The sequence below is a fragment of the Ixodes scapularis genome, unplaced genomic scaffold (genome assembly GCF_016920785.2).
Source record: "Ixodes scapularis isolate PalLabHiFi unplaced genomic scaffold, ASM1692078v2 PGA_scaffold9__187_contigs__length_104089568, whole genome shotgun sequence".
Classification (NCBI taxonomy): Eukaryota; Metazoa; Arthropoda; class Arachnida; order Ixodida; family Ixodidae; genus Ixodes; species Ixodes scapularis.
Genome location: NW_024609884.1, coordinates 54,983,772 through 55,005,071, shown reverse-complemented (window position 1 = coordinate 55,005,071; position 21,300 = coordinate 54,983,772). Strand labels below are relative to the sequence as shown.

General features: G+C 48.9%; 1 protein-coding gene across 1 annotated transcript in view; it reads right to left on the bottom strand.

The window, feature by feature from the left end:
* Positions 1 to 1,045: 1,045 nt before the first annotated feature.
* Positions 1,046 to 21,300, bottom strand: part of LOC8033744 (knirps-related protein) — a 109,029-nt gene continuing 88,774 nt past the window's right edge. Inside the window, exons 3-4 of the mRNA XM_040500147.2 lie at positions 4,315 to 4,459; positions 1,046 to 1,836 (exon numbers count right to left, since the gene is read on the bottom strand). Of these exons, the coding sequence (XP_040356081.1) occupies positions 1,046 to 1,836; positions 4,315 to 4,459 (936 nt within the window). The remainder of the gene's footprint in view (positions 1,837 to 4,314; positions 4,460 to 21,300) is intronic.

Below are 21,300 nucleotides of genomic sequence, written 5' to 3'. Positions count from 1 at the left end.
AGCCCCGTTGCGTGTGTACGCAAAATCGACATATATATTTATATATATAAAGGCTCGAAGCGAACCGCCTGGTTCGAAGGTCGTATCACAGTGGGAATGGAAGAAACGCTTAAAAACAACGACAGTACAATTTCAGAGTCCTGCGTAGAGAGGTTCTCTCTGAAGATGAATGCAGTGTGTGGGTTTGTACAATGAACCTGGCCGCCACTGGAGAGTTGTGTCGCAGCACGCGAGTCACTGATCTGAGCCCCGGTGGGTCTCTCGAAAGCACTCATGGAGGGCCGACGCGTTCGCTGTGCGCGCACGGAGACTTCTCTGTTAAGTGCGTTGGGCGGTCTCGGGAGAGGTCACCCAGCTGGGTGTGTGCAGACCGGAAGGATCTTCTGAGAACCCCAGGCACAGAGGCCGCGATGTTTGCGTAATACTGATGGCAGGCTGACGCTAGCCGCTCAAGACATTAGTGGGAATGCTGGTGTGATAGGCGAAGAAGGCAGGGTTTTGGAATGATTGTTCGACGGTCGGTGGTCCCTTTGGAAGATGGAATGTCGATAGGAACATTGCGAACATGATACGCGAAGACAAAAAGGAACGAGTAAGAAGACTTGTTAAGACGAAACATTTGCCTACGAAAACAGTCTTCTGCAATGCCCTTAGTAAACGGTGTGTGGAAAAACGGCCCTCGGAGAGGATAAAAAAGATTCCGGCTGCAGGTCAACCTGGAAGACGGGAAGTGACGCTCGAAAAAGGGGAGGGGGGGGGGGGGGGGGGAATCCTGGCCTGTGAGCTTCCCCGGTGGACGTAGTTGCATCTGTAGCCTCCCTGTCCGTGTTCCCTGGCTGTGTGTGTATGTATAGGTGTGTGTGTCTGGCGGGTATATATTACATAGTATAAGACCTTTGACACGCACTGCAAACTCCCCTCCACGGCGGAGTCCGCTATGAACACGTGGACGACGGGCTGCCCCCCGCGTCGCCCGGAAACGGCGAGGTCCCGTTCGAGGGAACAAGAACAACGACGCCGGAGGGCGGGCGTCCGGCAGGGTCCCTTAGCACTTTTTCGCGCTCCTCAGGTCGAGCGGAATCTCGGCGACGGCCCAAGAGGAGGACGGCGCCAAGACCGCGGGCTTGACGTCCTCGTCCTCTCCGGCGAGTTGGCCGTCGCCCTCACGGGCTGGCGTGGCGTTGGGCGAGGGAGCCTTCTTGACGGACAAGTCAATGGGCCCTTCCTGCTCGGGCAAGTCGGCTAGGCACTCGCCGTTGACGACCAGCGTAGACGGGTGCAGCATGTCCCGGTACGGTTTGACCGGGCCGAACGGGAGGTACCGGGGGGAGTACGGATAGGCAATGGCGCCGCCACCCTCGGCGTAGAGCTTGGACAGTCCGTTGTGAGTGATAGGCGCCTTGCCGAAAAACACGCCGGCGCCAGGGTGGAAGAAGAATTTGCTCGGATGCAACGGAGAGATGGGCGACACGGGCGACATGGGATGGTAGGCGAATGCGTCGGTATTCGTTGGACTTTCTCCGTTCGAGGATTTGGTCTCGCAGGCCGTCGGCGTTGATGCCACGGTGCTGGCGGACGACGATGGCGGGGGATACGAGGAGGCCGGCGACGACGGCGGCTTGTCCGACGACCACAGCGGAGAACTCGTGCCGTTGGCCTCCTCCGCCTTGGCTGCGTAGTGGTGGCCCAGCATGTCCTTGTCGTACAAAGCTGTCAGGGGCTGCGGAGCCGCGCCGCCCAACTGATGCTGCTCAGCGATGCGCGAGTTCATCTCCGCCTGGTCCTGGATCAGGCAGTGGATCTTGAACCAGTTGGAGCGCCGTCCGTACCGGGAGCCTGCGCCGGGAAACAACATTACACTGCGGATTAGAAAAGGAACAGCTATATACTGGCTAAGGTGGCTGACATAAGAACGCCTCGTCTTACGCGCGACTAATTGTGGGCAAGGTTACAAACGCTCTGGCTGACGAAAGTCAGCCAGTAGGATTCCGACATAAAAGTGCCATCAAAAAGCAGCCGATTCATCGGAAGGATGCAGCAACGGGACACAGTCACGGAAGACCAGCGGGAACCGCGTTCCATATTGTGGTCAAGGCCGGGCAGCCAGGGAGGCATGAAGGCCTGATACCAAGGGGCTATCTAAGACAGCGATGCGTAAAGATCGGCGATTTCCCACCGGAACCAGCCTGCGTAACCACTCTGACACAAGTGTCCTTCCTCGCACAACAAAACAGAAGCCTTGTGTCGTGCCATAGGTAATCTGGCGCCGCTTTCGCGGGCTCGTTCCGCCATCTTGAACACTAAGCAGGGGCGCGTTCCACTTAGAGAAATTGCGTTCGTCTCGTGATGAATTTCGTACATCGAAGCTAAGGCAGAACCGTGTGAGACTCGAATTAGCAGAGCAGCAGTTTCGCGAATCGCGGTTTGCACTGGCTGTCTTCTGTTTTTGTTGCTTTTGTTTTTAGCCGGGTCCATGATCGACCCCATTGCCGACCAACGAGGTTAGGTTTGCCTCGCATCGCGATTTGGCATTAGGTCGCAGGGTGCACGGCTTTCGGTGGCTGGGGTCGAACCTGGCACCAAACCTGTTTCCCGGGTGCGTATTGCTCTGCGACCGATCGCGCGGGGCGGCCTTGCGGTATAGCTGCCTGGACCCGTTCTACCCTTGTGCAAATACTCGGCGTTTATTGGCTTCCTCGTTACTCTGAGGAGGCGAAAGCCACGGTGAGCGGTGCTCCCTTATCTCACGGTGCCTGCATGGCGCAGAGAACCGCCTCGAATTATTGATGAGCGGCTCAAAACACGGGACTCTTCTATGCAACCGAACTCCGTGAGTCTCCTCTCTTGCAGAGCACTCGGAGAGCCAATTCATCTTCCCCGAAAGATGACGGCTGTTATCTGACACCGAGCATGACGTTTCACGCCCTCACGTCAGCCTCAGTGTCACGTCGCAGAGAGGCGTCTGAGCGTTTTGTAACGGAGTGAGGTCCCGACTTGGGGGGGGGGGGGGGGGCCTTGCTATTGATGCAGAAATGGTTATGCTGTATTTTCATGGAAAACGTTTCGTTTCAACAGAATGCTGCTCAATTGTCTTGCTCATTTGCGGTGCTCGTTAATTTGTGGGTCATATTCTCAAGCCCACTTCCCACTTGTTGTTTTTTGCTGAAATAATGTGTTTAGCTCAGCTGCTCCCACTTGTTCTTCGAGCTGTTTGTTATTTTGCCGCTTTGGAGCTCATGGGTTGATATTCAAGCGATTGGAAGCTTTCAACACGAGGAGGCTTTGACACTGAAAAATGATAGAGGGAAGAATTACAGGAAATGACTGAGAGAAGAATTTCAGAACGCAGAATGTTAGTAAATGCAACATTACATGGTTTGGCGCACTTGCAGCCAAATGCACTTGTAAGGGTTTGAACTAGTGGATAGAAAGAGGTGGTCAAAACCAAATCCGTCTGACAAGCTGAACAAGCGGCAGCGAAGTGTGTCTGGCTGTATGAAACGCTTTTTGTACGTTCACGCATACCTCGAGTTGGAATTTGGTTCGAAGGTACATCACCAGGGAAACCTGCACCTAAAACTTTGAAAGGTGCCTCCATGTGGGCTAGTTTCATGTTATAATCGTATATTGTTCTTTGAAACCGCCCAATAAACCCATGAACTTTGGTTCTCGTTACTTAAGTGTTTTCACGAGTCTGTGAAACGAGGACGGTCAACGAAAGGCTTTTATATTAAAAAAATCGTTTTATATAGTTCATAAACTTTTTATGCGGTTTTCGAGAATAGGTAGTGAATGTTCTCTTTGTTCAAAGATGGTTAATATAAGTTTAATACGAGATAGACCGACAAAGGCCCATAAGCCCGTAATACCGCTCAAGATATTGGCGCCAAAACGTAGAAGAAACCTTAGGTAGCTTTAGTTGTTGTTCCTCAAAGACTCGTTCTAAAGTACATTCCTAATGAGCACGTTAGTAAAAGATTGAACAGAAACCATAAACAAGAAAATTGCGAGGCGCCGTATACCTTTTAAAGTACGAGGCTGGAACCAACACCGCCAAGAACTTTGTTTTCTACCGTTCGGCTTCTAAAGAGCTCACGCCTCTCGGCGACAGAGCGGCTGCATGCAACCGAGCGTCGAGCATCGCTAGGCGTGCAAACGCGCAATCGAACGGAAGCCTGCAAGCGTCGATATTTATGCGCCACTTTTTATCTGCAGGTCACGCCGCTGCAGCCCCTCTCCCCGTGGGCGAGGACGCCGCGGCAGTGTGGGAGGTCTCGTGTTCCCGACCGGTCGAATATCTCGGGGCGGCCTTACCGCTTTTGGACATGCCGACCATGAGGCACTTCTTGAGCCTGCAGCTCTTGCACGAGGTCCTGTTCTTCTTGTTGATGACGCACTGGCCGCTGTTCTTGCAGTCGCCCAGCGCCGCCAAGTTGTTGTACGTGCGGCCGAAGAAGGACTGCAAAAGAAAACGAGGGCGGGGAACGTTAGCGTAGCTTCTCCAGCGATCTGGCAAACGGCAACATAAATCGTAGCGGAACACGAGCGAGCTCGGTGGACAGGAAGGATTCTTCGCTATTATCAACTTGCACTCGTTGGTGTGTGTGTGTGTGTTTTTTTTTTCTTTTTTTATGCAACTGAAACTCTGCGTTAGAAATTACCGGCGTGGTTATCGATAGGGAGTTGTAGTAGATCGTTTTTCTTCCCCGCTACAATATCCGTAAAAAAAAAAAAAAAAATACCACAGCTGCGCATGCGCGCCGCCAGCCTTGTCTAGAAAGTTCAATGTCTTGTGGCGGATAACGGAGCGCTATTCGGGTGCTTAGCGGGCTGCGGAAACGGTGTACTACAACTCCGTAATGACTTAAAGACTAGCCTATTGTGTGAAGCGAGGAGAGTCCGTTGCTGAAAAGACGGCATGAGCCGAAATGAAGAAATTTATGGAATGGCTCGGAAGATGAGACTCTGCGTGAGCGTCGCAAGGGACACATCTGCGCAAGGTTCGCCCCAGCAGTCTGAGGCGCTACAGTCTATACCGACTGGCCTTGCCTCGGAAAATTAGACTAGCCCTGTCACCGCCAAATAGCGTTCCTCTGGGATAAACAAGCGATCGCCCTGAGCCATTTAGTGTTGTGAGCTGAGAGTATACAGCATAATATTCTCACGAATGACATTGATGAGGCGACGAATAACCAAAGGAAGCTAAACGCTTAATGGGACGAACTTTTGCCCCAAAACAAAATAGAAAAAGGCTATACTTTCTCTCATCCCACGATGGACTAAAAACCAAAGCCACGGGCCGCCAGCTCCAATCACGTTCCGCGCTTTACTATGACACGCTCAACATTGATTAGGGGTGGACGAATAATGCTCGAATCCAAAATCGCTCCATCATTTTTATAGCTTCGACGCTGCAAAGAGCCTATATATGTCATGGCTTTCTTTGCGATGTAATATTGTTGAATCACTCAGTGCTCTTCGATTCAAACCACTGTTCACCCGTCCCCGTATCAGTGATCCGAGAGGCGGGCACCGATACCTGCATCGAAGCGAAACACCGCACAATTTTTGAGTGGCTCGTGATTGGATCTGGCGGTTCGTAGCTTTTGCCTTTAGTCCATCGTAGGGTGAGACGAAGTATAGCGCCGCAGGTGTCGATGTCGGCGAAGCAGCAGGATCGAGCGCTGGGGCGAGACTGACTCCCTTGCGTACACACGGAACAATCGGCGTAGAAGGTTCGTCGCATAGAACATTCAGACCTCGAATAAGAAACTGCAGGGTTCTCGAATTCCCTAGAACGCGACAGAAGGTGTGTCGGCTCCCAGGCATTGAACCTTTGCTTTTCGCGTGGGAGCCAAGAACGAAAACCATTCGGCCACGGGCGCGCTTGCTCGGAGGTGCGCGTGGCATTATATGCTATGTGTTTTCGGGGTTTATTTTTCTTCTGACTAGGGGCTGTTTCTTCGCGGTTTATTTTACCCAATAAATGTTTTTTTTTTTTTTTTTTTTTTTTTTTTTTTGCTGTCTATTTTCGGTGTCGGGCAAGAAATTGGCGTCCGTTGGGGATTGTCTTAGAGAGAACAGGGCACAGCTGCGGGATTCTCCACACTCCAGGAAGCATGTATGTGGCCCGCTTGGAAAGCGTCCCAACAAGAAAAGTGCTCTCGAAGAAAGCAGCAGTCTCGCGGAAAGTTCAGTGCGGGCTGTGTTCCGGGTCAAAAATAAAATCAAACATTTCTTCCCGTAAAACTTCGTTTATTTTTTTATATTTTTTTTTCAAGGACAGTTTTAATTTAGGGTTTTTCGGTTTTTTACCGATTTTGATAAGACCGGCTCCAGGGTTTGGGGTTCGTATACCGAAAACACGGAACCCAATCTATAAGGGGTATTTCACTCGACAGTGACCGTTGGAACGAAGTGGCCGATTCGTCGCTCCGTGCTATAACGCTTACAAAAATATCAATGAGCTTCAACTGAGTTTCTAATGTATTATTATAGAGTCAATTGAAACTCAATAAAAACTCAACGTCTAATGAGTTTCATCATAACAAACTCAATATCGATTCTGTTGAATTTACTCATTAGGAATACAATTGAGTTTGGTGATTAAGAACTCAATTTATATTCTTGAATTTACTCATTAGGAAGGCAATTGAGTTTGTTCATTAAGAATGCCATATATATTCTTTTGGATTTACTCATTAAGAATGCTATTGAGTTTACTCATTAGGAACTCAATATATATTCTTTTGAATTTACCCATTAAGAATACAATTGAGTTTGCTCACTTAGAACTCAATATCCATTCATTTTAATTTCCTTAGTAAGAATGCAATTGAGCTTGCTCATTATGAATTCAATATCTATTCATTTGAATTTACTCTTTAGATATGCAAACGAGTTGTATCATCAAGAACTCAATATCGATTATTTTGAATTTACTGAATACATTTGCAAATGAGTTTCATTATTAAGAGCTCAATCTTGATTATTTTAAGTTTATTCATTAGATACATAAATAAGTTTTGTTATTCATTATTTTTAGCTTAGTCATTGAACATGCACTTCAGTTTTATTACTTGACAGACATGTCTGTGTCTCCTCATTAGAGATTCAAATGAGTTTTTGTCATTGAGTACTTGACATCAGCTGATTTGTGCCCTTTGCTGTTGAGGAACCTAGCAAGGGCACAGCTGCAAATAACGACGAGTACACGTATGTCTCTCAGAACAAACATATTTCCTCAGATTCATTTGTGCAAGAAATGAGACCCAATCCTTTTGCCACCTTCGAGAGCATAGCGTGCATTATAATAACTCTGAGGTCACTGACATGGTGAGAACAGGGAGGAGCTTCACTTGTCTCCCCTCAAGCTTGAGTCTCCCCCTCGAAAACGCTTCAACGTCTCGTGCACATTAAGCGCGCGCGCGCTGTCAAGACACGGTGGAAGGCATGGAGCGCGTGCTGAAGGCCAGGTGTTTGAAAGACACGCCATGCCGGTTTCACTCTTGTCAGTGACTATGGTGACATCACTGAGCCTATTATATTAGTCACTCCGTAAAGAAAAGAAGCAATGAAATATTTGAAAGCGAGGAACTACCGTGCCTCGTCTTGTCCTGAGTGGTGCTATGCAGAGAAGCGATAACATACCAGCGAGAAATCGCTTTTGTGGATTGAGCCACTACACCGAACGATTATTGCTTGCACCAATTTTTTTAAATTAAGGGATAGAGTCCAATGACGTCGAAACGGTGCTTATCATTTATCACAATTCCGAGGAGGAAATAGCAAACTTGGAACCTTAATAAATGCTGAGGTGGTCACCGGCCAAATGAATACCTTTCTTATGAAGGGTATATAAGGCGGTGGGCTAGCCAAGGGAAGTTCAAAGAGTTTGCTGTCAGTGCTTTGTGATGTTTGTTTCCGTTTCCTTCGTGGTGCTTCGTTTCAACCATGTTCAATACTTTAAGGAATTATACGATTTGCCGAATATCTTTTTTTTAAACACAGTTGCAAAAAAATATATTAAAGCACAGTTGCAAAAATTCAACTGAATTTCAATTGCAAATATTTTATTGAAAGTCACAGGAAAATTTCTAGTGAAAGACTATTGCCAAAACATTAATTGAAATGCAATTGCTAAACATTTAATTAAAACTCAGTGGCCAATATCCTGTGCCGGTTCAATGGGAATTCGTTAAAAAAAACTATTGAGTTTCAATTGAGACTTAACGCGGTGTATTGTGTGAATCCTTTACACTTTCAGTTGAAACTCGCTTATTTATTCATTTTTTGTAAGGGAAATACGGACTTCATATACTACGATGACGGCAGGAAAAACATCAGTGCTTTGGATTCCTTCATTTGGGTGGAAGGCTAAACAGAGTCTAAATGACATAAATATTTACGAAGATCAAATCTGTCGTAAAAGCCAGTACTCCTGGTGTGAACTCGACATTTTGAAAGGCGGTGAACGCACGCTCCGCCACCACTGCAGGTGGCTGCAGCATCGATGTCCCAGAGGGTCCGAACTGCCGATGCTCGATCTAAAATGGGCCATAGAAATCGGCGCCTGCTCGTAGCGATCTGAACTTTTCGTCAGAGGTGTATTTCCTAGGTGGGTTTTACCTTGTAAAATTACACGGCGTAGCTCCCTTTCTGTAAAAAAAAATATGGGTATAAAATACTTGCTAGAGTCAACGGCGGACGGCGACGCAGACGACCGAGTCGAGTGGCGGGGCGCGTTTGGCGCACCTATTGACATATGGTGTCGGGAGCAGCGTCGGAATACGTCGAAACGTGTAGCCGAACAGCCACAGAAAGCAGACGACACGCAGACGAAATCAGTCGGTAGCAAGAGCGACGTTGTCATGCAACCGCGTTTCTCTTCTTTTTGTTACTTCAAGATTTGCTATCATTGTCCGCATTTATTTTTAAACCAACGGTACATTACAAAAATATCATATTCATATTAATAGACCCGGGTCGTCGCGACAGCATGTCTCGATATATATATATATATTTAAGCCAGCCGGATCAAGGATTTATCGCCATCTATCAATACGTGCGTCAACCGCGCCTCGCCGCTCGACTCAATCGTCTGCGTCGCCGTTTCTACAATGTAAAACTCACCTGTGAAATACATCTTTCACGAAACGGTTAGATTGTTACGTGAATGCGCCGATTTTTACGTCCCATTTTAAATCGAGTCTCGGCATTTCAAACAGCTTATATATCTAGAGGATTGTGCAGCCTTGCGCCTGCGTCAATACATCAGCGAAAATTGAGCACTTTCTCTTGATTTTATTTCTGAAGGCGTGAAACTTGGGGCAGAGTGTGATAGAGATCCATCATCCGATGCACACTCGAACTATTGTGTTCGCCACGGCACTTCGTCATTGCCGCTTGCCGGCTTGCCTAAACGGGAGTCGTGTTCTGTGTTTACAGACCTTAATTCGGAGCACGAAATCGCCCTCTCGCCAACAAGTGCGTTCAGGTGCGCTTGTTCACTCGAACTGCTCGAGGCAATGTCCCCGAAAGCGGCGCGCTCAGCCGTCGCCAGGAGAGGCCTCTTGAAGAGGGCGCCACTTTCTCCGGTCGCAGCAGCGGCTCGCGTGTCGTCGCTGCGGAGTCTTCCTCGACGTGGGGTCAGGCCGGGGTCGGGGCGTGCACCGGTGCAACCGACGGGGCCCCCGCATTTGTCCAGGACAAACAGAACGTGCCGAGTGCGCGCGCCCTCCCGGCAGCCCCTCGGAAGGCCGTCCGCATTCTCTCGATTCCTCGCGGGGGAGTCTGGGCGAAATGTTGCGCAAACAGGGGTGGTCCTCTCGCTGAACCGCGCTGCTCCTTAACCGAGTCGACGTGTGGTTGGGTACACAGCCCGGGCACCAGCGGGGCAGGTGGCCGACCTCTGGACCGCTGGCTTCTTTCCCCCTGAAACGGGCTCCTCTTCGCCCTGGACGGCTTGCGTCAACTTGTTTGAGCGGAGCCGTCGTGCCGATAAAATGCTCCCCTGGACAAACACGGCCGCACGGGTTTAACGATCCACCTCGACGTCGGGGTGCCCCCGGCGCTGCTTCCCCGGCTGCGATGAGGCCGGCGGAAGTGGACTCCGCCCGATTAATCCCCTCTGGTTTCGGTTCGAGACGGCCGCACTGAGCTTGCTGTGTGACACGCTCAAGCGAGTCCATTCAATAGGCCCGCCAGCGACGGGAGTACGCGCCAAGTTCAAGGTGTCCAGCTTCTCCCTTTCGCTCGGCTTATCTCTGGCTGGCCTTCCGACTGGGAAAGAGACCGCGCTTCTCTTCCGTCCAACGGTCAGCTATGCAGTGAGCCGCAAATCGGGCGGAGCGTTAGGTTAGTGTCTCGTTCGGATGTCATGCGTTCGTAGAATCTCGGATTCGTTGGAAAAAGGGAGTATTGACCTCCCTGGCTGCAGGTGGTGGACGTTCATATGACCGTAAGCGAAAATAGCGATATGGTTTTATACGGCGGCGTTACGGAGAGTACCAGCTCCGAAATTAATAGCTGGCAAAACTGTGGAAGTGCTCTTAAAGGAGCGATGCAACAATTTTTGTACTGTGCACAAATACCGCTTAAATCGGATCCCTAACGTTAATGACCTATGAAACACGCGTTCGTTTTTCACCCCACGCAATAGAAGTCCCAGAAAAAAATTTAAGAAAAACGAGCGGCGTTCACCCCCTCAACTCGCAGCCAGAACAAGCGGCCACGTGATCTGGAGCCGATTATATGCCGCCAGTGTTGATCATAGCCACGCGCAGGGGTTGGCAAAGCGCAGGACACGCGCTGAGTTCCAGACATTGTTATGGCTCGGCTGTTGTCGTCGTTGCAGCGATTGGACACGGGTCACAACCCGAATGCTTCTCGAGCTAGCAATTGTCACGAGCCCAAGTCGAGTGCCCACGCAATGCTCGGGTCCAATCTATGAACCGCATTCAAATATCGTCACTTGGGTGTACTGCGATCCCCGAGTTACGTCATCAAATTTTGCAAAGGAGAGATTGAATGAAAATGATCGCTTTTGTCCTTGAAATTACACCACAACAAAGGAGTTTCTTGGCCAATGGTGTTGCGTGTGAGTATCCTTGAGTCCGAGGTGTGCCAGTAAGCTAGTGTAGAGAGAAAAACATTCCAATTGAATATCGTTGCACAGCTCCTTTAACTCAACTAAGTTTGTCTCGAAATATCACGTAAAATAAAGAATAACATACCGAAACGAAGAAGCACACCCGTTTCCGAAACAATGTGAAGTAAGTGTGTACGAAGCCCTTTTTGTTCACATCCCTGAATTACATGTGCTTATAAGGATAGAACTCGCAGGTAACGTCAGAGAAGCTTCAATAGTGCGTGTCATTCCCATGTTGCTTTAGTGAACGCATGAGCGTGGAAAGTGTCCAAAAATTTGAAACTGTAAATAACTCAATCATTGTTTAAAAAAGCACCGTGCAAAACACCTGTCAGTACATTCCAAAGTATGAACATATAGTAAGGCGTTCTGGTATCTACCTACAATGACTTTGAGTACGAGAACTACAACTGATTGAAAGCGCTGTATCGTAATCTCAGAAAGGAAAGGGATCAGGAAAGCCCACTGCAGTTCCTAGTTTTGCGTTAGTTTTGACACAAACAACTTGTAAATGTTAGACAGTTTTAGTGGGCCGTACGCTAAGGTGTTGCGTACGCAAAGAAATTGCGGGTCGGGAGTACGCATGCGTAGAACGAAATAGAAGGGCTAGCGCATTGCGTACGCACGCGACGCTGGGGATTTTGCGTTTCAGGCTACCGGGCTTTGCGGGAAACTCGAGAGAGATCTCGGCCCCAGCGAGAGCACCAGTTTCAAGATGGCGGTTACCTCGACTCGCGCAGCATGGGTGACGTGGTGTGCGCGATGCTCAGTGTTACGTGAAATTACGTGGTGTTCAGCTCGGCAATCTTTTTCCGGAATCAACAGCAGTCGAGTCAGATCGCCGCTCAGCGGAAGGAGTGCATAGTGAAAATGTTTACAGCTCGCAAAGTGCGTGAGCGCTGCAATCTGCTCAACGCTAAGCCCCTTTCCGCAGTTCCTCGCCGACGGACGAACGAATCTTTAAAAAATCGCCCAAGTTGTCGCCGTGCACTGGGAATCAGTAGGTCAGGGATGTTTTCCCGCAATAGCATTGATAAAAGGTGCCGTTTCCACGGAACGATTGACGGAGGCTCCGTGATCGCCATTTGGCTACGCACTCGCACTCGTAGCCTCCGTACCCCGCAGGAAAGCGCGGTTCACCAGGCAGCTGCGGCTTGACTTAATTTGAAATAAACTTCTTGGAAACGTATTCATTCCCAATATGTCTTTTGAGGAGCGTGGTGGCGCTGTAAGCACGCGGAATTCTACGGCTCTGGTAAATTCAATCAAGAAGATCATGCGAGATGTTCACTCGGAAACATTTACGGAACGCACAACTAAAATCGGTCCGAGAAGGTAGTTTTTAGCAAACGCTATACTATTGCGTATTGCGTACGTAAGAGCCAGCAACGCTATACGAAAACTCTCTAATGTCTGGCTAAACCCCGTTAAAGGTTGGAGAAAACAGACTCCCACAGACTAAAAGCGCATGGTTACGGAGCACTCCCTGGATGATCCGGCGATGGCACACGCAAAAGAAAGGCGACGATTGGTGTTGCGCTTTCGGCGCTGTATGATTGGTCCTATCGGCTCAGAGCGTCGGCTGCACTCCGACTTATCACGAAACCAAGTAGTCGCGTTAATTTTTGGGTGCTTCCGCCGACGGGGCAACTTCGTGCATTGCTCACGTGTTGGCGCAACTCAGTAATAATAACGGTGCATATGAGGGAACGCCAGGCTGTTAATGGCAGGCGAAATCCCCCCTAGCAGACAGTGCGGGGGGAGCGCTTATTGGGGCAATATTTTATTTATGCATTTCTTGAAGAAATATTGGACTTTTCGTTGTTCAATTCGTTTCGCGGAGAGCTTTCTTCTCTACGTGTTTTTGTGAAGAGACAATCAGAATCACGCTAGTGCATCTTCAAAAGGCTGTATAAGCATAAAATTATCCATGGTAGTTAGATTATCTTTGGTGGCATAGTAAGGCCCCCTGCACAAAGCGCAAAGTCAAGCTCACGTTTCTTTTTCGTTTTTTAGTTCGCAAGGCAGAGGAAAAAGACACTCATGTTGTACCCTGCGACTGGAGTGCCCTCGTTTTCTTGACCACACTTTCTTTCCCACTATGCTGGTGAAATCCCCACGTTTCCTTTTATCCACGTAAAGGCTTTCCAAAGCACACTTTTTGTTATTAACAATTTAGAATTTGAGGCACACGACTGGCCCAGCCACGGAAAAATATTTTGTTCCAGCCCGAGCCCGGCCCGGGCCCGAGAAAATGCGTGCTACCCGGCCCGAGCCGGGCCCGCGGGCCGGGCCGGGCCGGGCCGGGCTCAGGCTCGGGCCTTCGGGCTGGCCCGGGCCCGGGACCGTGCAGTGCTCTAGTTTAGAGTGTGCACTTCATAGGTGATTGTGCCCTCAACTTGCCTATTGAACTCCACAGTTTCAACGTAATGCGTAGTTCGTGACATGTATTAATTGAGCCACAAATTACCATAGCGCGAACAACTAACACTTAAACAATGGCTAGCTATGTGGTAAGTTTTCCTAAACGTGAGGGGGTAAGCAAAAAATCAACGTCTCCACGCAAGGCGCGGTCCAATGGCCCTTAACTTGCGTGTCTTTAGCCTCTCAAGACTTGGGTCTTGGTCAGGAGCGCCTAAATACGCGAGGCAGACTTTAAACCAGTGTTTGTCCGTAGTCTCAAGCTCCTAATGGAGCCTGTTATGCATCCGTAATTGATAAAGCGCACGCATTCTGCCTGCGTGCAAGGACCATTAATTTTAGTCCCTGCATGCTTGTCGGGTGCGCCGTCGGAGTCCATTTGCTACACGTAGGTTTAGAAAGCTCCAGCAATAATTGGGACTATCTTTATGGAACTATGAGACGTATTGCGTCCTCCGCTTCTTTACAGGACGTTGACTGTTAAATATATAGTATAAAAAATCATTATTCCGTATCACGAAGTCTACTAACTGCAACGTGAGAAAAATATGTATGTCGCTGTTCTGCTCTCCGCAAACCACGCACGCAATTAATTCAACTGTTACGTAATAAATAGTCGGTAAGGTTAACGTCAGGCAGAGGAATTTGAAATCAAAAAGCCTGCTGCAGTTGGCTCAAGGGCAATGTGTAGTTCGAAATGTAGTATCCAGTGGTTGCTGCAGCTGAATGCGGTCACGCATTAGTATGTTGGTTCAATGAATTAGCTGTATTAAGCGCTGTTCACACACTTGCAACCGAATAAAACCGACAGAGACAAGACCGGTTTTTAAGCCTCTCGCAACGGCAGAGGACCGGATGCTCTGTTGCGAAGTAGGTCCTACGCCGTAGTAAGAGGCTTACAAACCGTTCTTGTCTTTCTCGGTCGTACTCGGTTGCATGTGTGTGAACGGGTCTTTAGTTTCATGACTAATACCACCAAAACTGTATCAATTGTAAAGGCTGAGCCCGTCATTGAACGAGCCAAGCAGAGGTGATCCTTGAAGGATCGGACAAAAAGACAAAAAAACTAAAACCATCACACTACTCCTCCTCCTCCCTCCCTCTCCCTACCCCTACCCCTCCATCCCCCTCCATCCCCCCCCGCTGCGCGAGGGAGTCGCCAATTTTCCTCTGGTCAAGCCTAGTCGGCGTTACCCCAGCACCGGACCCACTGGGAGGCAGGGTTGAGACTTTGGGCCGGAGCCACGCGGGAGGGAGTCCTAATTTTCCTCTGTACCGCCTGTCCTCATCTATGCTAGTTACTTGTGCACACGTACGTTGTGGCAGTACGGTTGATGGTCAATGTTGCCGTCCCTCCAGCAGATAGTTTCGGTTTCGCCGTAGACTCCTGAAACCAAACTTTAAGCCGTGATGTTTTTAAAACTACACACAACATCGAGAAGGAAAAAAAAAACCTTATAATTCAGGAATACTGCTTTAACTAAAAACACAATCGCAATCCATAATTTAAAAGAATATATATAGATATATATTGATCGAAATTGCGCGTCCCCCAATTGTTTTTTATTATTATTATATTAGTACGGAACATTAAGAATGTCGTCGTTCCTGCTGTAACATACGGCAAGACTGCAAGATGTCCCAGTCCCAGTATTCATACGACTTGCAGTTGTGTTACAAGGTCTCAAGTGGATCCACGGGTGACTTAGGGTCGGGGTTTAGGTTAGTCGTGTTATTCGCTAACCGGACCTCGCTTTTCCTTTCTCATCAAAGCCTGCCAGCCAAGTAAACACAAGCAGACATAATTTCGCACCCTAGAAGCCGAGATGCTCAATGGACATTGTTCAATTAGATCCCCTGGAATCCATAGCGTGTGGCTGTGGCCCCAAGAACTTTCCCCGTCCTAAGCGAGTGTATGCGGTGGGCAATTATGCTGCCGCGGAGAGCATCCATTGCGCGTGACCCCCATCGCGTCAGTACCATCTATCTCGGCTTCGTCCCACGGCCGTGATGCTCGCATCTCCGCACCAGCAACGGGCTGATGTATTCCTCTCATTCTGCTGCAAGCCTGCCAGCGTCGTGCATATATTCTGAACGTCGAGATTCACATTTCCGCTTTCGCTCGAGACGCCCCGGGGCTTACGTGTTCATTAATTTACCTCACGCTAACCGAGACTACATTTTCGCAATAATTGGACGAACAAACACGCGGCAATTCGTGTGTTTATTCTCAAATGGTGCGAACGTGCCCTTAGGTCGCGAGTATTTGCCTTCGATTGCACGCTATAGCGTAGGGTCGCTGATCTGATGTCGCTGACAGTAAAGTACCTGTTTACTGCCATAGATATGAGAATAGTGCTCTCTTGTTAACGCTACCCTACCGAAAAATCCGGTATAACTTTTCGCTATCCGGATTATGGAACCGGAAATTTATCTGGAATCTATCTGGAATCTATCTGGAATTTAGGTTTTCAGAAATAATTCCTTTGTCTGCAATCTGGATTTCGGGTTTCCACTAACAAATTTCCGGTTCCATAATCCGGATAGTAAAAAGTTATACCGGATTTTTCGGTAGGGTAGAACATAAGATGTCATTGAAATCCCTTATTCAGGGGAGTAGAAGATTCGGGTGTTCATGTGTCCAGCTTGACAGCCTTGTGCGTTTCGTGAGGCTGTGAACGCTGTTGGCTGCTCGGTTTGTACAACAGATAAAACCTTTCCCCCTCGCCACATCAGATCTTGAACCCTGACGACAATGTATCGGGATTCATAGCTGACGACGTTGTAGATAAAGGTAACTGGTAAGTGAAGCAGAAAACGTCAGAGTGACCATATCGGTTATAAAACCAGCGTGATCGATGAATCAAGCGCATTCGCGTATGTCAAGCCAGAGCCACAATGTGGGAAAATACTCGCATGGTGGATCTAAGCTATGTTTCCGCTTGTGCGGGTGTTTCTTAGAAAATAGGCTCCAGGCCAAATGAATCATCCGGATTCAATGTGTAGCTATCTCTCTCCTCACAACCCTCATTCTCCTCCCCTCTACATTTTGCCTTGCTTATCGTGAAACAGCAGTGTTGACTCGCTGCCAATTTCTGCGTAACCGCGCCAATAAGTTGAGCCAAAATCGCCTACATTTGTGTTTTCTGAAGAACGTCATAAATACAATAAAGACCGCCACAATCGCGGTTTATACGAGTACGCGCACTGGCTCGAGTTCAACGCACATAAATGGCCGTCGGACGGAAGCGCGTAATTGTGGACGATGGATACCACGTCGAAACTCGGGAGACTTGGCGGATATTTCGATCAACTGGAGATGGATCGCTCCGTTCGAGCAAAACGACCGGTCACCGATTTAAAACTCGCCAAAGAAGTGACACTTTTTTTTTTTTTTTTTGACCGGCGGTTTGGCGAAGCAATTACTGCAATTTTCTATTCATTCACACTCTGCCACTCGAGTTGCCTGCTCTGTTCAACCACCAGCACGTAGCATGATGAAAGCATGATAACAGTCTACCTCCGTGGAACGTCCTACCACTCGGATGGCGCCGACTCGGCAATTGGGTCCGAGTCCGACGCCGAGTGTAGCACAGACTGGACACGCGGCCTATACCGAACATTGTCGCAACACTCGCATCCAACTTGTATCTGCTTTCGATCTCAATGACGTCGCAATGCTATAGCATTTCGACTAAAGCTCGTGCACGGGCTTCAGTTATTGGTTCGACCCGTTGAAGATGCTGTTCGGTTCCGGTCCGGAATGATGCCACCGGTGCCTCGTGTCAGCGCGACGGATAACTCACGAGCAATCCCGGTGTTGCAGCACACATTCATTGTCCATTCCGAACGGTGGCCTCAGCGAGCCCGAGTAACGTGCGCTTATCAGAATGCTCTCCGCCTCATGGGCACGTGAGCACCACTGAGGGCTGGGTGCAACCCGGGCATCTAAACGGAGTGATGACGAACTTTGTTCGTATAGACCTTTTCTGCAAGTGCGCCGCCATCTTGAATTGGCGTCACTTCCAGTATGGGCGAAAACATTGTTTTGCCTTTGCCACGCCAATAGAAGGCATTTAGGATATAAGCGTAACCGTCACACTTTCTCGTTTTGCCTCCCCTTTATTTTTTTACTATTTGCAGGTTGAAACGTTGGATTATTTTTTCGTCGCCCATACCGGATACGCCTATTAGGTGGCTGGGGACGAGAGTACACAGAAAAGGTCTATATAGCGGAGACGCGACATGCCCTTTACTATGGCCGAAGCGGGAGGTCAGCCACACAGACACGCCGCGAATCCTGGACGACAGCCAAGGCCCGCTTGGTTGTGTCGCTGTACACGGCGGGTCAGAATCAGTGTGGAGACCGCGGTTTGCTGGCCAACGCCGCTGAGCTGCAGACTGACTGATTAATGATACTGTGTCTCCAATAGAGAAATTCTAGGCGTTGGGGAGTACGGGGCATCATCCGTCTGAATTGAGCTCGTGCGCGCCAGACTGCAGGGTGACCTGTTTCCGATCACGCTTTCGAACAACTTCCCGCTCTGATAGATGGGGCCACAGGTGACATGCGCCTTAAGAGTGACGGAAGAGTCGGCCTCTTGGTCTTATTTGGTGCCTGTAGCTGCGAAGGATCAGTCCCAGTACAGTTCCCAATGTATCCTTAACTGTTAACCGAAAGCTTACAAAAAGGGAATAGTCGACGGTACCTCCTTGGACCTGATTGAAATAAGGCAGTATGTTACTTGGCGAAAACTAACTCCAGAAAGGAGCACGCTTGCGCTAATCAGCAACGTAGAGTGATATGTAGCCGCTTATGAAAATCAATATTACATTTAGGTTGTTTGCGTTCTTACGTGTGCTTCATCGTCATCGCCACGGTCACGCTGTTAATAGAGAGTTTCAGGAAACCGTTGTTGCACATCCGATACGGTACGAGGGGTTCTCCGGTACGAACTGCGCAAGTGCGAGTCTTCTGCGGTCGCGCATGCGCAGTTCGTACCGGAGGGCCCCTCGTGCCGTATCGGATGTGGAAAAACGTTTCCCTGAAACTTTCTAATAGGTAGTATTAGCGAGTCGTTTCCACACGAACAATTCATCCTCGAATGTATCGGCGACGCCACTGCGCATATGTGCGCGCGGGTAGTTGGGTGCTTCGGGAGGCTCTTCTCGTTCGTTTCTCCCACTCCAGCCGGATGGAGTCGTCACCGGAACGCAGTCCGCACCGTTCATGATTCGAGTAAAAGAAAGATAGAAGTCGGTTTGTCCGCCGCCCCAGCCAGGCATTATTAGGCTTAGGACTGTGGGAGGCGATTTGCCATCCATGTTACTCTGCTTCATTTGAGAGGTTGAACCAAATCATTTCGATGACGGCTCACAATGGTAAGCGATCCCGAATGCTGTAAACTACGCATGCTAGTAATTGTTTTCAGATCTGCGGGCTGACTAGCTGCCGTGGCGACCGCGAGCAGACGAAATTATTTGGTTCGACGGCACACAACGCAAACGATCGTTCAAGTTCAAGATGACTGAGACACAATACCTACCTTTGCGGTCGTTCAGAAACTTTTACAGCGGAGCTGTTAAGGGCTAGTTCCCCAGGATCGTGTCCGGTATCAAACAAATGTAGACACCCGTGGTCGACGCAACACTCTGGTTACCACCGTGGTTCATAGATGGTGGTAGCTGTCCAGAGTGTTGTGTTTGCCGGTTGTCTGCTTGCCGCAGGTCGCTCATAGATCGCGGCAACCCTTCTAGCTTCGGCGACCAGACATTTGTTGCTGCCGTCGCTCATAGATGCCGGCAACACTTCTTCGGAGGAAAAAAAGCAGGAACGGAATGAGCGGCGATGTGCGCAGCAGCGCGGATGGTTCCGCAACCGCTGCGAGGCCGCTATCGCCTGATGTTCCACTGCGTCGAGCGCTTCAGATTCCCGTGCGAAAGAAGAGCGGATCGCTCGCCTGGAAAGCCACCGCCGAGAATTAACAGAAGCTGCAACTCCGCTGCTCTTCCTTCTTCACCAGAGTGGCAAGGCTAAAAGTTTGTTTGCTCTATCTAACTTCGCAGGTCTTAAAATTCCGACCGGTAAATGTTACGTCGGCCGTCTTGTTTACATCACTCGTACGCCGGAAACACGAGCCACCACGGTTTCGCACGCTGCAGAATGTTTCATGTGTTTACTAGAAGATTGCGCTGCCGGTCAAACGCAATCATCATCATCCTTTACACGGCTGCGCCAGTTTTACGATTCGCTAAAATAGGTTAAATTTCACGTACGGTTTGACAGGACGGACCAGCTGCACCGTTCATGACTTCGGAACCATATTCTGCAAAAACGACTCGCTGAAACTCCCTAATAGCTCATACAAAAGACAGTGTGCAGACAGTGTCTGAAACGCGTTTCTTGCTTGCATGACGCTCCCATCGGTCCTTCAAAGAACCGTCTGTTCGAAGCATGTACGAAGCGATCATGCTTCGAAGGTGCTTGAGGTGCGGATAATTCTCCCATCATGGTCTGCAGGGAAATGAACAGTGACTTTGGTGTAGTACTCCGTCTTTATGGAGTCATTTTAAACCATTATCTAAATTATGTGATAAAACCGTGATAAAACTGTTTGGTCGACCCAACATCTGCAGGACCAGTAAAGAGGAGGTTTTGTTGCTGTTGTTTTTATTGCTTAGCATGTAAGCGACAAAATAAGTTTATGTTAGATTATTTTTGTAGTTTGTGCTTAAATACTTCGTAACACTCTATGACGCAATAAATAATTTATAATCGTAAAAGATACACGAGCGTAAAAGTTTTATTTTCATCTTCTAAGCGGGAAGGTAAGCAAGCGAACTGAAAAGGAATAGGCTAAAAATGCGCAAAAAAAAAAAAATTTTACACCGTCACGGGGTTGGTATGCGCCTGCTCGTGTGCGGTATAGTTGAGAGCGACTTCTTTTCGAACTTTCGCAAATATGTGAACGGCGCCAACCTCGTCCGCGGTCTCACCTAGCGCCTTTTCTGACCCCCTTTTTGTTAGAGACGTTTTCATTTATGAATAAAATATCGGAGACTTTCGCAAGGAGTACAGTGGCCGCGCGCGTGTACCCAGCCTAAGCGTTCGCGGCCTGTGCGTTGCAAATGGCCAGTCGTTTAGTTTTGGGGTTAGCCTTGGTGGCGCTCGAAGGGGACGGCGTCTGGTTGCTGTAGTCGCGGTGCAGCGTTTGACGGCGCTTCTCTACGGTAGCTGGGCAGCCACTTCTGTGTAATTCGTTGGGTTGCGTATCTGTATGCTGCACCGTGCGTCGCGTTTGGCGCGAGTCGTGCTAATTATTGGACAACTGCTGCGATCTTGCCCGGCTTCGTGCGTAGGGTTTTCATTATGCATTCCCCGCAAGGGAGTGGGTAGAAGGATATATAACTAGCATGCTTAGGGCGTGAAAAGATAAGGTAAACCTATTAATTACATGAAAGGACGTGAGTAGGCCTTCTGATATGTTGGCTGTCTGCGGACGTTGTTTTGTTTTGTTCTTTTACCACATATATCCCTATCGTCGGTGGCTTCTTTATATTCGTAACGAGCGTGTTGGTGAAAGATTAATATTACACAGAAAAAAAATTCGCAAGAAAACACCAAGCACGGAACAAGGACGCATCTCGTCTGTGCTTGGTCCTTTTCTTGCGACTTCTTGGATTCTCCTTTGTCATTTTTTACTTTCCAATCCAGTCACGAAATGGAGCTG